General features: G+C 65.1%; 1 protein-coding gene across 2 annotated transcripts; it reads left to right on the top strand.

Annotated features, from left to right (window-relative positions):
* Positions 1-3,320: 3,320 nt before the first annotated feature.
* EEF1A2 (eukaryotic translation elongation factor 1 alpha 2) lies at positions 3,321-12,217 on the top strand. Of its 2 annotated transcripts, none has more exons than XM_033840496.2 (8): positions 3,321-3,449; positions 5,204-5,425; positions 7,001-7,180; positions 7,649-7,945; positions 8,795-8,945; positions 10,017-10,273; positions 10,917-11,151; positions 11,807-12,217. In XM_033840496.2, exons 2-8 carry the CDS (start codon positions 5,282-5,284, stop codon positions 11,932-11,934), a joined length of 1,392 nt encoding a protein of 463 aa, XP_033696387.1. In that variant the 5' UTR covers positions 3,321-3,449; positions 5,204-5,281; the 3' UTR covers positions 11,935-12,217. The 2 variants fall into 2 exon arrangements, with proteins under 2 accessions (XP_033696387.1, XP_033696385.1); XM_033840494.2 differs by lacking the exon at positions 3,321-3,449 and adding an exon at positions 3,456-3,622.
* The last annotated feature ends 2,524 nt before the right edge of the window (positions 12,218-14,741 follow it).

Here is a 14,741-nt window from a genome sequence, read left to right as displayed (position 1 = left end):
TTGCTGGCCCCTACCTGCTGGGGCCGTGGCCCCCCAGGAAGGCACACGCACAGGTGGAAAGCTCTGCATTCGCAGGTTATTATTAACCCGGCAGTGACATCACCCGCAGCCAATGGGAGGCGGGTTTATTTCCAGGGCTGACAGCTTGATAACGGTTAATTTTAGCTGGATCTTCTTTCCCCAGGCTCGTGAAAATCCCTGCCCGCCAAAGAGGGGGCTGTCTGTGTCGCCCCGCCCCAAACAGCTCGTGTCTGGGCCTGGGAGCTACAGGAGGGGCTGAGAAGGCGGGGCCTGTACTCCTCCCTCTGCCCGCTGCCCAGAAAGTGCCCTGGGAGCCCGTACCAGCCTCATTAGCAGGAGCCCTTTCTTTGCTCGTCCCCCCACCCATACCCTTGGCTGCTACGGGGGCCGCTGTGACCAGTGGCTCAGGTGTGGGAAAAGGGCTACAGGGGCGGAGCCTGACCTGGGAGAGGGGAAGAGCACAGCTGGGACCTGGGCGGGCTTGTCCAGAAGTACCGCTGCCCCAGCTCAGGCCTTCCAAGCCTTCCGCGAGCTCTGCCCTCCTTGCTGTGTGACCTTGGGCACTGTGCTTTGCTTCTCTGTGCCCAGCTGCCTCTCGGTCCATGGGTCCTCAGGCTGCCTGGGAGCCCCACCACGCAAGGCTTGGTGACTGTGGCTGTTCAGTGCATCACATAGTGTTTAGTATTGCTTAGTATTCCATAGTTATTCAGTACCAGTCAGTGATTAGTAGTTATTTAGTACTGTTCAGTGGTTGTTAAGTACGAATCAGTAGTTAGTAGTAGTCATTAAACACTATTCAGTAGTTAGCAGGTGTTCACCAGTTAGCTGGACCATGTGGTGGTGCAGCTGTTCACCAGTTAGCTGGACCACGCGGTGGTTAGCAGCTGTTCACCAGTTAGCTGGACCACGCGGTGGTTAGCAGCTGTTCACCAGTTAGCTGGGCCACGCGGTGGTTAGCAGCTGTTCACCAGTTAGCTGGGCCACGCGGTGGTTAGCAGCTGTTCACCAGTTAGCTGGACCACGCGGTGGTTAGCAGCTGTTCACCAGTTAGCTGGGCCACGCGGTGGTTAGCAGCTGTTCACCAGTTAACTGGGCCACGCGGTGGTGCAGCCCTGCGCTGCTGGTCGGGGTTAGGTAGCACCATACCTCCCTCCGTGTCTCCACTGTGTGAGCCCAGTGCCTCCAGACACCATGTTGCTCGGGCTCCCAGGGCCCTGCAGGTGGTCCGGCTGAGGACGGATGGGCAAGTCCTGGGGACACGGAGGCCTCTTGGGGGGACCACTGGAGACCCCTGCCTCAGGTCAGCGAGCAGGTCCTTGCGGGGGGACGCTGGCTTCCACTAGCAGCGGCCATTGCTCTGGGGAGCACGGCCTCCCAGCCCCTGGTGCGGGCAGCCCAGTGCGGTTTGGTTCCTGCTGGGCGACAGCAGCGGGTGAGCCCAGAGCAGAGAGGCGAGCCTCAGGCCTGTGCTTCAGGCCTCTGAGGCTTCCGGCAGCTGGAGATCCCTGGGGGAAGTTGGGGTGGCGTCCACAGGGACCCGGGCCTCCTGCCCCCTCGGTCCGTCCCATGCCAGCCTCCGTCAGTCACGGCATCTCCCAGATCCTGCCTAAGCTTCGGCAGAAGGGGACGCATTAAACAGAGGCCAGCTGGGCAGGGCGGGGGGGCCGTGCTTTCCGCACAGGCGTTTATTTTTAATTCCTGGCTCCTGTTTGATGGCATCAGCAGACGAGGAGGTGCCGGGTCACTTGCCAGCCCCTCTCGCCCGGTCTGTGGGCGGACACAGCGCCCGGTCTGTGGGTGGACACAGCGCCCGGTCTGTGGGCGGACACAGCGCCCGGTCTGTGGGCGGACACAGTGCCCGGTCTGTGGGTGGACACAGTGCCCGGTCTGCGGGCGGATACAGCGCCCGGTCTGTGGGCGGACACACTCCCCTCCCGGAGAGACCCTCCCCACGGGGCAGGGAGACCTGCTTGGCGCCTCAACCACTGCCCCGGCCCATCTTTACTTCCTTACCTGCTGGGGGGGGGTCCCACCTCTGGGGGTTCCCCGTGGGCACTGCCCCATCAGGAGGTGCTGATCCCTGGGCCTCTGCTCCCCCCACACACATTTTTTGAGACCCTGCCCCAACTTCTCCAAGACCCTGACCCTAACCTGAGTGTCCTCGGGCTCTGAGGCAGATGGAGACACGGCCATGGGGAGATGCGGTAATGGGTGAGCTGACAAGGTTGGAGGTCCCGGAAGAGGCCATGACCCTGGTCTTCACTAACCCATCCCCCCCCACCCCGAAACCCATTTTGGTCATTGCCCTGGTCTGCCCAGGATCCTCAGGGACATCGCACTTCCTACAGATCGAGGGGAGGCCTCAGGGCCACAGCCTGGGACTCTCTCTGGGAGCTGATTTCTTTCCTTGGCAAACTCTGCGTCCCTGGGAACCCGGCCTGTGTGTGCAGACCAGGGCGGCCATCAAGGATTTCAGTGGGCTCTGGGGGCGGACTTCAAGTGTTCCCTGTACCAAAAGGGGCCCAGGGTGGAAAACAGTTCTTCCCAGGGCTTGGAGGGAGGGTGAGCTGACTGGATCTGCGGATGCAGCCTCAGGCCACTTGGCCGAGCTGAGGGGACCCTGGAGGCCACAGTTTCCGTGCCACACCACGGGGCCGGGGTGCAGAGCCTGGCTCTGGGGGCCTGCTGGGGCACACTTGTGTCGCAGGCACATGGGGGGCAGGGGACTTGGAAAGAAGCAGATTCTGGGGTCCCACCAGGGGGCCTGCACCCCCTGGGTCACCCCGGAGAGATGCCTCAGAACACAGCACCACGTAAATCAGGTGCCGGCAGGACAGCCGCCCAGACGCCGACCTCAGCCACCCCCCAGGCCTGCCCTGCTCCTCCCCTGCCCCCACCGGCCCCATCCTCGCGGACTGGCCCTTCCCTGGGACCTCCTTTTGGATCCAAATGTCTTTTTGTGCTCGGCGCGGCGCTGCTCTCCCCTCGCGTGCCCGAGCCTGGCGTTTCAGCCTTGCGGTATCTGCCCTCTGCCGCTAGCTGTTTCTCTCCAGGCCTCTCTCCATCTCTGCGCCTCCCTCCTTTCGGCTCCCTCTCCGCATCCGGCTCTCGCCGCCCCCGCCTGTTTGGCTCTCCCCGCCCGCGCTCCCTCCGGGTGCGTCTCGTCTCCGCCTTTGTAGCTCCCTCCCTCGCCACATGCTCCTCTCGCGTCCCTGTCGCGCTCGCGTGCGCCCGCGGGCCCGCTGTCCCTGCATCCCTGCATCCCTCGCATCCCCGCCCCCGGCCCCGCCCGCGCCGGTGCCGCATTGCCGTACTGCAGGGGTGCAGTGCACTGCGCCTGCTCCGTCAATAGGTGGACCCCCCTCCTGGAGAGATAAAACCGCCGGCGCCGGCGCCGCCAGTCCCTCTGGCTGAGACCTCGGCTCCGGGTAAGGACGCTGGGCCTCCGGGTCCCCACCCCCGCCCCCAGCTTTCCGCAGAGGGTCCCTTCCCCGGGGACCAGTCCCAGGGGCAGAGACTGGTCGGCCCGGCGCCTGGCGAGACTGCGCTGCTCCCCGAGGAGATCGGCTGCCCGCCCGGGGACTCCGGACCCAGCACCGGGGTCAGTCCCCCGGGCGGCCCTGGGTGGGGTGGGGGCACCGCGGTAGCGCTTGTTTACGGGGCTGCCGCGGCGGGGCCGAGTCTCCTGGGCGGTGGCGATCAACCTGCAGCCGTGACCTTGGGATCGCCGTGGGGGGGGCCCTGTGGGGTTCGGGAAGGGTCGTCAGCGCTGGGGGCTGGTGAGGGTGGGCGCTGGGGGTGCCCCCCCGACGTAGATGGGGAGGGGAGGCTGTGAGACCTGAGGGGTCCTTGCCATCCCGCCTCCGCCCGGGCAGGCGGTGTCCGCACCCAGGGGTCCGCACCCTGGGGTGCGCCGCTTTCTCCCGCTTTCCCTTCCCTAGCCACCTGCCCGCCCCCCCCCCCACGGGCTGCCTAGGTTTCTCCATTGACCTCTAGGATGAGGCAGGGGCTGTGACCCTGTGACCAGAGGGAAGGGGGAGGGCATGGCCCTCTGCCCCCACCAGGCTGAGGGCATCTCTGTCTGGCATCTGCTGAGCATGGCTGCTGGGGCCAGATTCTCCCTGCTCTGGACACAGCAGGGACCCCCACCTCCCTGCCCTACTGCCTGCCCATGTCCAGACCCCAGGGAGGGCCCGAGCTGGACACAGCAGGGACCCCCACCTCCCTGCCCTACTGTCTGCCCCTGTCCAGACCCCGGGGAGGGCCCGAGCTGGACACAGCAGGGACCCCCACCTCCCTGCCCTACTGTCTGCCCCCGTCCAGACCCCGGGGAGGGCCCGAGCTGGACACAGCAGGGACCCCCACCTCCCTGCCCTACTGTCTGCCCCCGTCCAGACCCCGGGGAGGGCCCGAGCTGGACACAGCAGGGACCCCCACCTCCCTGCCCTACTGTCTGCCCCCGTCCAGACCCCGGGGAGGGCCCGAGCTGGACACAGCAGGGACCCCCACCTCCCTGCCCTACTGTCTGCCCCCGTCCAGACCCCGGGGAGGGCCCGAGCTGGACACAGCAGGGACCCCCACCTCCCTGCCCTACTGCCTGCCCCCGTCCAGACCCCGGGGGGGGCCCGAGCTATTCTGGGTCCCTGATCTGGGCACCGCATCGCCCTGCTTGAGCTCTGGGCCAGGCGTCTCCCCGGTGCCAGCCTTCCGGGCAGGGATGAGGGGAAGATGGTGCCGTCCCTGCTCGAGGAGGGGAGTGGGAAGCACTGACCGTCTCTCCACCGTGGCAGCTCTGCGGGGCGGGGGGTGGGGGCTGGGATCGGGTGGGCGCGGTGTCCCAGCCCAAGGCCGGGGCCAGGGCACTGGAGAGCGGGGCAGGGTGACTCATCACCGGCTCCTGACTGGTCACGGGGCTCGCCAGGCTGGTTTTCCTCGGTGTCTCCGGATGGGGTTAGCCTCTCAGGGTGGGGGGGCTCTGTAGGCACAGCACTCAGACGTGTGCGGCTACTGGACTGTTTGGGCTTTTGCCCCCGGGCTCTGCTCAGCTAAACACGGAGACCTGGCTCCGGCCTTGGGGGCCCGGACTGTGCTCAGGGTGTGCTCCCAACCTGTGCAGGGCAGGGCTTTGCTGGGCTTCTCTCTGAGGCCCCCCATCACCTTTGCTCCCCACCTCGACCCACAGAGTCACTGCTCAGCGTGCCCCTCGCCCTGAGCCAGAACACCCCAGGTCGCGCCAGCCCCTCCCCACACCCCGGGCAGGATGGGCAAGGAGAAGACCCACATCAACATCGTGGTCATCGGCCACGTGGACTCAGGCAAGTCCACCACGACCGGCCACCTCATCTACAAATGCGGGGGCATCGACAAGAGGACCATCGAGAAGTTTGAAAAGGAGGCGGCCGAGGTGAGCCCTGAGGGGGGCTCCCACCTTCGCCTCCACCGTGAGGTTGGGTTCTCACAGGGCAGCCGGGCTGATGCTTCCCTGACCCCGGGGCACATAGCTCAGATGAACTCCTCTGGGGCAAGAGGGGCGTGAGCCCCAAGGACCCCACGTGGGAGATGTGTGTGTCGCAGCATCCGGATGGGAAAGGCCTGGGGGCAGCTGGGGGAGCCTCTCTCTGAGGAGGTGCCTGGTCGGGGGGAGGTGGGATGACCTGCCGGACCAGACCCCGGCGGGAGAGGGGCTGGAGGTGCATTTCTCCCAGGATAGGTCACTGTCTCTGAGCCCCCAGGGTTGGGTTCCCGTGTCCCCGGGGCTGAGGTCTGGGGCTGGAGGTGGCGCTGTCCTCGCTTGTCCCGGGGCTGGGCCAGGACTCAGAGCGGCTATTAATAGCTGATTGATGGGCACCCAGCCCATCAGCTCCATTTTCTCCTGCCGGCCTGGGGCAGGCTGCCTGTCCAGGGTAGCACCCTTTTTTGGGGGGAGTCTTTGTCACCTGGCGAGGAGGAGAGGGGCCCTGATGGCTGACCCCCCATTTCTCGAAGCTGATCCTCTCAAGCGTCCGAGACCCACGGGTGGGAAGTGTCCATGGAGTGGGGTCTGCTCTCTGTGCCTCCCACCTCCACCCCTGAGCTCTGGGGGAAGCTCCTGTTGGGGAGCTGTGAGGGGTCTCACCTGGATGGCCGGTGCCAGGGCTCAGGAGGGGCAGCTGCTGGCCTGGGCTGCGGGGATGCTCCTGGGCCCCAAAGCTGTGTCTCTTCTTCCCTGCGGGGCTGGTGTTGAGGGGCGCTGAGGGCGTTCGCAGGGCGTCTGGTTCGGGTCTAGCTGGACCCTGGCTGGGCAGCCTCCCTGGAGGGCAGAGCCCTGTCCGTGCATGGCCCTGGCAGGGAGCTTTGACCAGCTGGGCAGTGACCACAGCTGCCACCCTGACCGCAGCCCTGACCCTGGGCATGGGGGTCTCACTGGGCACTTGGCACAGGTGTTGGGAGAGGGCGGCCCGGCCTCGCTTTCCCTGGTCAGGTGGGGCGGGGAGTGGAGGAGGAGCCTCAGAGCCACTGGGGAGCTTCAGCGGCTGTGGAAAGAACTGGAAAGCCAGGCCCTTCCTTACCACCTCATCTGATTTCTTTCTTTCTTTTTCCCTAAAAAAAAAAAAAAAAAAAACCACAGAGGGGCTTTTTGGTTGGACAGCCTGAAGCCCAGCGGGGTCATCAGCTGACACAGGGATCTGGGGGGTGCGGTGGGGGGGACCCTGGCTTCAGATAAAGGGAAGCCCTCAGCCAGGGGAGGGCTTGAAACCAGGGCGGCTCTCAGGCTGCTCCCAGGCCCTTGCGCCCCCTGCTGGTGGAGCCTGTTTAGGCGGCAGGAGGCCGGCCGGGGCAGGGCATGGATGAGGTCCTGGTGTCCCCGGTTCCGGAGGTGGGTCCAGAGCCCCAGGGTTCCAGCAGTAGCGAGGGGTCTCTCTGCTGTGACATGCTGCTCCCGCGCCCCAGGGGGACCCGAGTCCCGGTCCCGTCCTGAACCACGTCCCCACCCCTCCAGATGGGGAAGGGCTCCTTCAAGTACGCCTGGGTGCTGGACAAGCTGAAAGCCGAGCGGGAGCGCGGCATCACCATCGACATCTCCCTCTGGAAATTCGAGACCACCAAGTACTACATCACCATCATCGACGCCCCGGGCCACCGCGACTTCATCAAGAACATGATCACAGGCACATCCCAGGTGGGCGGGGCCTCGGGGGCCTGGAGGACGGGAGGTGGGGCGGGGGCACCGTTCAGGAGAGCCTGGGGCGCCCTGGAATCGGTGAGCGGTAGTTGGGTCTCCTCTGCTTCCTCGCCAGGGCATGAGACCCCTCACCTTTGTCACCACGCGCCCCCCCAAAGAACTAAGTGTCCTGGCATCTCAGCCTGGCAAGGGTGCCTGTAAGGACAGCCAGCCACTGTCAGGGCCCGCCTTCACAGGAGACACAGAGGCCAGAATGGGGACATGGAAATGTGGGCAGAAATGCCCCCGGACAGTCCGACATTGCCAGGGCATTCACACAGACAGACAGACAGACACTGCCCCTAAGGTTGGGACCCCCAGGTTCCATGCCCAGGCGATGGCCCAGGCCCCTGTCTGCTGCCCAGAGGGGCCTGGGCTTGGGTGCTGGGCGAGGTCTGGGCTCACCTTACCCGACCTGCCGGGCAGGCGGACTGCGCCGTGTTGATCGTAGCGGCGGGAGTGGGCGAGTTTGAGGCGGGCATCTCCAAGAACGGGCAGACCCGGGAGCACGCACTGCTGGCCTACACGCTGGGCGTGAAGCAGCTTATCGTGGGGGTCAACAAGATGGACTCCACGGAGCCCGCCTACAGCGAGAAGCGCTACGACGAGATCGTCAAGGAGGTCAGCGCCTATATCAAGAAGATCGGCTACAACCCAGCCACCGTGCCCTTCGTGCCCATCTCGGGCTGGCACGGCGACAACATGCTGGAACCCTCGCCCAACGTGAGTGCCCAGCAGCGGTGGGGCTGCTCAGACCTCCCCCTGAGGGCCCTGGGTCAGGGCGGGCACAGACAGCCAGCAGGAGGAAGTGCGGTACCAGCCCCCTGTGGGTGTCCGCGCTGCTGGAAGCCCCAGACTCCTTGGGGGCCGGACGCTCTGCCCTCAGCTCAGCCTCCCTGTGAGGCTGGCAGAAGCCACTGCAGCCCCTTCTCTGGCCAGGGACACGCCCCCCTCGCCCCCCAGGCTGACACTGCGGGGGCAGCGGCTGCCGGGGCCCAGGCCCACTTGCCCCGTCTCTGTCTCCAGAGATCTGCGTGGCAGGGTTGCATCTCCCCCAGGGGCCAAGGCCACGGGGCCTCCCAGGCCCCTCCCCGAGGTCCAGGGCAGGCCGGGACAGCAAAGGGCCGAGGGCTGGCTCTCTGGGGCCAGCTGGGAAGCTGGCGGCTCTGGCAGCCCATGTCCTGGGGACTCTGACTCGGCAGGAGGTGATGAGTGGGACCTGGTTGTTTTGAATTTGTGGAGCCCGAGACCAAGTGCCTCACCCGGTCAAGCCAGAGGCCACCCCTGGCCCAGCAGGGGTCACTAGTCCTGGCCAGGCTGCAGCTGCCCACACTGAGGGAGGTGGGCATGGGGGGTATCTCAGGAGAGCCAGGGGAAACTCAGCCCTGCACCTGTGGTTGGGGGCCGCCCCTTCTGGCCGGGCTGTCGGCTTGTATGCCGTGGATCGAGCTCCCCTCGTGGGGTCTCACGTAGGGAGGGGTGAGCCAACCGTGGGCCCGGAGGCCACGGCTGTGGGGTGGGTGGCACGGGGGCACGTGGGCTCTAGGACGGTGCTTTCTTCCTCCTGCGCAGATGCCGTGGTTCAAGGGCTGGAAAGTGGAGCGGAAGGAAGGGAACGCCAGTGGCGTGTCCCTGCTGGAGGCCCTGGACACCATCCTGCCCCCCACACGCCCCACAGACAAGCCCCTGCGCCTGCCGCTGCAGGATGTGTACAAGATCGGCGGTGAGTGAGGGCTCCGTGGCCACCGCCCGCTGCAGCACCCACCCTGCAGCCTGGCCAGCTCTGCCCTCAGACCCCCTCCTGAGAATGGGCCCCTGACCAGGAGCATCCGGGCCGGGTTATTTCAGCCCCTTCCCCCATGCTGCACACTTTCCGGGGGGCCACCCATCCACCCATCTCCATCCATGCATCTATCTGTCCATCTATCCACCCCCACCCCCGACCCATCTATTATCCATTTCTTCATCAGTCCATTTATCCACCCACCTCCCCCCGCCCGTCCATCAGTCTGTCCCGAGTTAGCCAGGGTCTTCCTCCCTCCAGATAAGTGCCCAGCCCTATACCAGGAGCTGGTGGCACAGGGAGAGTCGCATATTACTCTCCACTTGGAGATTCCTGTCTTGTGGGAGACACGATCCACTCCAGGAGTGAGAAAAGCTGGTCATGAAATGATATAGAACCATAAACAAGTGTGAGGCCCACGAGGGGGCAGCGATGGGGGACTCCCAGCCAGGAGGCTGTGGCAGAGATGCAGGGGCTGTGTGCAGGATGGGGGTGTCACTCACCCAGCACAGAGAACAGCCACCAGCCTCAGCCTCCGCAATGCCACACGAGCCTCTGTCACAGCCAGGGAGACCGGCTGGAGTCCCCACCGCCCCCGTCCCCCACTCTGGGGAGCATCAGACCCCCACTGGGCAGCCACACAGTATCAGCAGATCCTGAGAAGTGCAGGGGCACCCACGCCCCTTTGGGAGTGACCCTCAGGACAGCAGCGCCAGCGCCAGGCAGGCCACCTTGGGGGGGCTGGTCCTCAATCCGCTCAGGGCTTCTGCCTCACAGGGTGGGACCCCTCCTTGCCCATTCTCCCTGTGCTCTGGGAACTCTCTTCCTCAGTCCCTTCTTCCGCTGGCGGGGCGCGGAAGCCTCCACTTCTGTCTGAATGTCTCAGCGTCCGCCTTGCCCGGGGTCTCCCTGTCCCCTCCCTCCCGCCACGTGGCCACCCCCCACCGGCCAGGGAGGACAGGGCACCCCTGACGCCAGCCTGCCCTCACGGCCCCCTTCCTCTCGGCCCAGGCATTGGCACTGTGCCCGTGGGCCGAGTGGAGACGGGCATCCTCCGGCCGGGCATGGTGGTGACCTTTGCGCCTGTGAACATCACCACGGAGGTGAAGTCAGTGGAGATGCACCACGAGGCGCTGAGCGAGGCCCTGCCCGGGGACAACGTAGGCTTTAACGTGAAGAACGTGTCGGTCAAGGACATCCGCAGGGGCAATGTGTGCGGGGACAGCAAGTCCGACCCACCCCAGGAGGCCGCCCAGTTCACGTCCCAGGTGGGCAGCCCGGTGGCCGGCAGGGCCCCCCCCCCCAGTACCAGGGCTGTCCTCAGGTGAGGGGGCTGCCTGGCGCTGGGGAGGACTGAGACCCCCGCTTCGCAGAGTGGGCCACTGAGGCCGGGAAGGGCTGAAGCCGGCCGAGGGCGCAGGTGGGAAGAGCAGGCGGGGTGCACCCCAGCCTCGGTGCTCCTGGCCTCACTGAGGTCCCCCTTTGGTCCTGAAAACGCTTTTATCAGTTTATTGCCTGGGACGGGCCTGTGATACTTAATTCTCCACATTTGCACTGTGTCCTCTTCGGTCACCTCTTTATGTGACTAGGACTTTTTAAATTGGCTTTACTGAGATACAATTGAAATATGATAATCTAAGTCCTGTCTTGTCATCCCCCGTCCTTGCTCTGGCCGCTGGCCCTTTCACACCGTGCCCTCGTCGTTGTTTATCTCTTGTGGCTTTTTAGATGCTTGAAGAGGACCTCGGGGTCCAGGTCCGGGGGCCTGGGTCCCCCCTAGACTGACCTTCCTCCATGGTCGGCACTCTGGGCCCCAGGGACCTGGGGGTGGGCGGAGCCTCCTCCAGCTCTGTGCCCTCCCCCTGTGCCCACCTGCGTGTGCCTGATGGCCTCATGCACCTCTGTCCACAGGTCATCATTCTGAACCACCCTGGGCAGATCAGCGCTGGCTACTCGCCGGTCATTGACTGCCACACAGCCCACATCGCCTGCAAGTTTGCTGAGCTGAAGGAGAAGATTGACCGGCGCTCTGGAAAGAAGTTGGAGGACAACCCCAAGTCCCTGAAGTCCGGCGATGCGGCCATCGTGGAGATGGTCCCGGGGAAGCCCATGTGTGTGGAGAGCTTCTCCCAGTACCCACCTCTCGGTGAGCTGGGGGGTGAGGGAGGGGCAGCCCCGCGGTGGTGGCCAATCCAGGCCAAGGGCAGAGGACCACTGTGGGGGTGGGGAGGACAGAAGGTCCTGCACTTTTGCGCTGCAGCTTAGAGCTTAGCAGGTGGCCCCCGGCCTTGGTCTTTGTCTCATGGAGCACAGGTGGCCCCACTGGGTGGGCCTGGGATGGTATCCTGCTCTGCAGACTCACCCAAGGCCCACAGCTGGTCTGGTGGCAGAGTTAGGACTGGCCGCCTGCCTCCAGCTGGCCGGCCGCACAGATACCCCAAGGACGACCCACAGACCTATATCAGAGAGCTGCCTTATGCAAGGCTGCTGGCCATCTTCAAGATGGCTGAAAGGGTGTGCTGTACTCCGCGCCAGCCTGCCCTAAGTACTGTCCACATACCATTTAATTCCCACAACGATGGCTTGGCGGAGTCCTATGTGTGTCATTCCTGCCACCTAAGGAGACAGGAGCCTCGTACTCCACTGCCCCGCCCCCCCCCCCCCCCCCCCAAACAGGCGCAGAGAGCTCGGTGCCCAGCGCTAGGGTCCCGCCCCAGGGCCTGGGGCTGGGGAGGATGCTGGGGGCGCGAGTGCGCCTGCGCGCTGTATCCCGGCCCGCGCCTCACGCCCCCTCCCCGCAGGCCGCTTCGCCGTGCGCGACATGCGGCAGACGGTGGCCGTGGGCGTCATCAAGAATGTGGAGAAGAAGAGTGGCGGCGCCGGTAAGGTCACCAAATCGGCGCAGAAGGCGCAGAAGGCGGGCAAGTGAAGCGCGGGCGCCCGCGGCGCGACCCTCCCCGGCGGCGCCGCGCCCCGCCCCCGCCCCTACCCCCGGCCCCGCTCCCGGCGCGGTCCCGGCGCCCCGCCCCCTCGCCAGGCGCATGTCTGCACCTCCGCTTGTAAGAGGCTCTCCGTCAGCGACTGGATGCTCGCCATCAAGGTCCAGTGGAAGTTCTTTAAGAGGAAAAGCGCCCCCGCCGCCGCCCCGGCTTCCGCGTCCAGCCTTTGCCACGCTCAGTGCCCGTTTTACCAATAAACTGAGCGACCCCGGAGCCGTGTGCGCCTGCTGTTGGGGGGTGGGCGGCTCGCCCTGCGGGAGGGCGCTCGTTAGGACCCCTCCTGGCCCCCCACCAAGTTGCCAGCCCCGTCCCACCTGGCGTCCCGCCCAGCACCCACCACCCCTGTGGGCGACCTGGCCAGGTGTCCACCTGTGCTACCCAGGGGGACGGTGGGGCACTGGATCCAGAGTCCAGCTGGTGAGGGGGCTTTGGCGTTCCCCCAGTGGGGGCACCCAGGACAAAGAATGAGTCACTTTGGATCCGCAGAAGCGGGGTTGAACGTGTTGGGGGTCTCTCTGAGAATGGGATGAACTGAGGGCTCCTCCCCCACGAGTGACTGTCACACACACATTGTTGTTCACCCGGGTTTTCAAGCTCCCACGCTCTTGGAAGCCCACTCTTAACGCCCCCAACTCCCAGCCCTAGGCTGGTCACTTGTGGCTGGACTCAGCGCCACTGCCGTCCTGCTCCTCAGTGGGGCCCCCGGCACAGCCAGGAACCCCAGCCCCTGGACCCCCAGAACAAGCCCTGACCTTGGTCAGCAAGCACAGTAGAGGGGGGAGGGAGGGCTTGCTGCCCAGCTCTCCCTGCTGCCAGAAAGCAGCGCCTAGCCCGAGCCGGGTGTTGGTGCTGCAGATGGAGCTCAGGGCGGGGCTGAGCGGATCCCTGACTGCGGGCGCAGTGCAGACTTGCCCGCCTGCAGCGGGAACTGGGCTGTGGGGCGTCCCCTCCAGGGTGAGCAGCAGGCCAACCACAGGGTCCCCTAGTGTATGAGTCCCCTGGGGCTGCAGCAACAAATGGGCCTCAAGCTGGAAGCTTAAAACGACAGAAATGGACCCTCCCGCAGTCCAGTACCCCTGGGACAAGATCCAGCGTGGGCAGGGCCCGCTCCCTCCAGAGGCTGTGGGGGAGGGTCCGGTCCGTGCCTCTTGCAGCTCCTGGTGGCTGCCGGAGTCCCTTGGCTTGTGGCCACAGGCCCCCAGTCTCTGCCTCCATGGTCACATGGTCTCCTCTCCTCTGGGTCAAATCTCCCCTGCCAACCGCTTATAAGGGAGTCACTGAAGACCCCCCTGGATAATCCAGGGTCATCTCCACTCAAGATCCTTGATTTAGTCACCTCTGCAAAACACTTTCTTGACACTTGTCACATCACAGGTTCCAGGGCCTGAGGCCTGAACTCTCTGGGAGCATATCCAGCCCACCACCCTGGGTGGTGATGGGAATTATGCCACCGAGTGAGGGGCCGGCCCGGACAGATGGGTGCTGGGGTTCAGGGGTGTCCACGGAGGGACGGTGGTGTCTCCCCGCCCAGTCCCAAAGTGGGGATGGGCCCCTGGAGGGCGCATGAAGGGAGAGTAGGACCAGAAGAAGGGCACCAGGCTAGCCAAGCCAGTGTGGACTGGGACCCACCTCCCCGGTGCTGGCGGCCTGTAGACCCCCGTGCGAACTGGGACCCACCTCCCCGGTGCTGGCGGCCTGTGGACCCCCATGCGCAGGGTCTGGGCCGACCCTCAGAGGCCTCAAAGGAAGGCAGCTCGAGTAGGCGAACAGAGACACAGAACCCCAGGCAGATCTGGATTCAGAGAAACAGTGGATACTTTTGAACATAAATATGTCCCATGCACTATGTACACTGAGAAAGTATTTACTGCTTACCTGAGATTCACGCTTGTTGGTGCGTTTTATCTGGTGGCCCTACCCAAGGAAACTGGGTGCCCCCTGCCACTCTCCTGAGCTGCGGCTCGTCCTGGGCCCCCCGGGCCAACCTGCTGTGACCCTGCCAGCTGTCTGTCCCAGGAAGCTGTCCTCTTACACTTGGCCCAGTTAGAATTGGGGTCAAGCCAGAGAAACCTGTCAGCATGAGACAGGGTAAGAATGAATCCAGCCCCGGCTGGGGTCAAAGGAAGCCCCCCAGCGTGGTCCCTGAGGGGACCCTCACCCTCTGGTCCAAGCGGCTGTTGTGGTCCAGATGCCAAGGGTGGGGGGATTTCAGCCATACTTCCCACCCCCTGCAGGTGAGTGTGTTCCTGGGGTGGGGGACACAGATCATTCCAGGCTCATGGACTCTCAGGGCAGTGTGAGGACAGAGGTGGGAGCACTTCTCCACTCCCACCGGAGTCTGAGGAAGATGGGGGTCCCCGCCACGGTGGAGGGTGGGGCTTCTCAGAGGGTCTCGGAGGGGGCCTTGGGCCACCTTCGGGGATGGAGTGATTAAGGCAGCCCCTGGAAGGTGCAGCTCCTAGTCTGTTGCCTGGCAGGGCACTGGACCTCTCTGCATCCCTGTGCCTTGATCAGGGTGGGGTTCCCCAGGACAGAGGAAGAGAAATCCGGACCTCACTCTCGGGGACATGCAGTACCTGCAGGTGTCCACGTGGGGGCAGCACATGCAGCACCTCTCCCAGGATTTTTCTGCTGACCTGGGCGGGGGGGGCTCCCCCACCAGCAGCCCCCTGCAGAGCTGGGGTGGGCAGGGACCTGGGTCTCTGGGCTGTTCCGGGAGCCAAACACACTCAGCGGG

This window comes from Tursiops truncatus, chromosome 15, assembly GCF_011762595.2.
Source record: "Tursiops truncatus isolate mTurTru1 chromosome 15, mTurTru1.mat.Y, whole genome shotgun sequence".
Taxonomy (NCBI): Eukaryota; Metazoa; Chordata; class Mammalia; order Artiodactyla; family Delphinidae; genus Tursiops; species Tursiops truncatus.
The sequence above is the reverse complement of the archived record's forward strand: the minus strand, read 5'-3'. Positions and strand labels throughout refer to the sequence as shown.

Coding starts and splice junctions, on each gene's coding strand:
- EEF1A2 (XM_033840496.2), top strand. CDS start 5,282: ATGGGCAAGGAGAAGACCCACATCAACATCGTGGTCATCGGCCACGTG. Junction 7,181..7,648: donor TGATCACAGGCACATCCCAG/GTGGGCGGGGCC, acceptor CCTGCCGGGCAG/GCGGACTGCGCCGTGTTGAT. Junction 8,946..10,016: donor GGATGTGTACAAGATCGGCG/GTGAGTGAGGGC, acceptor CTCTCGGCCCAG/GCATTGGCACTGTGCCCGTG.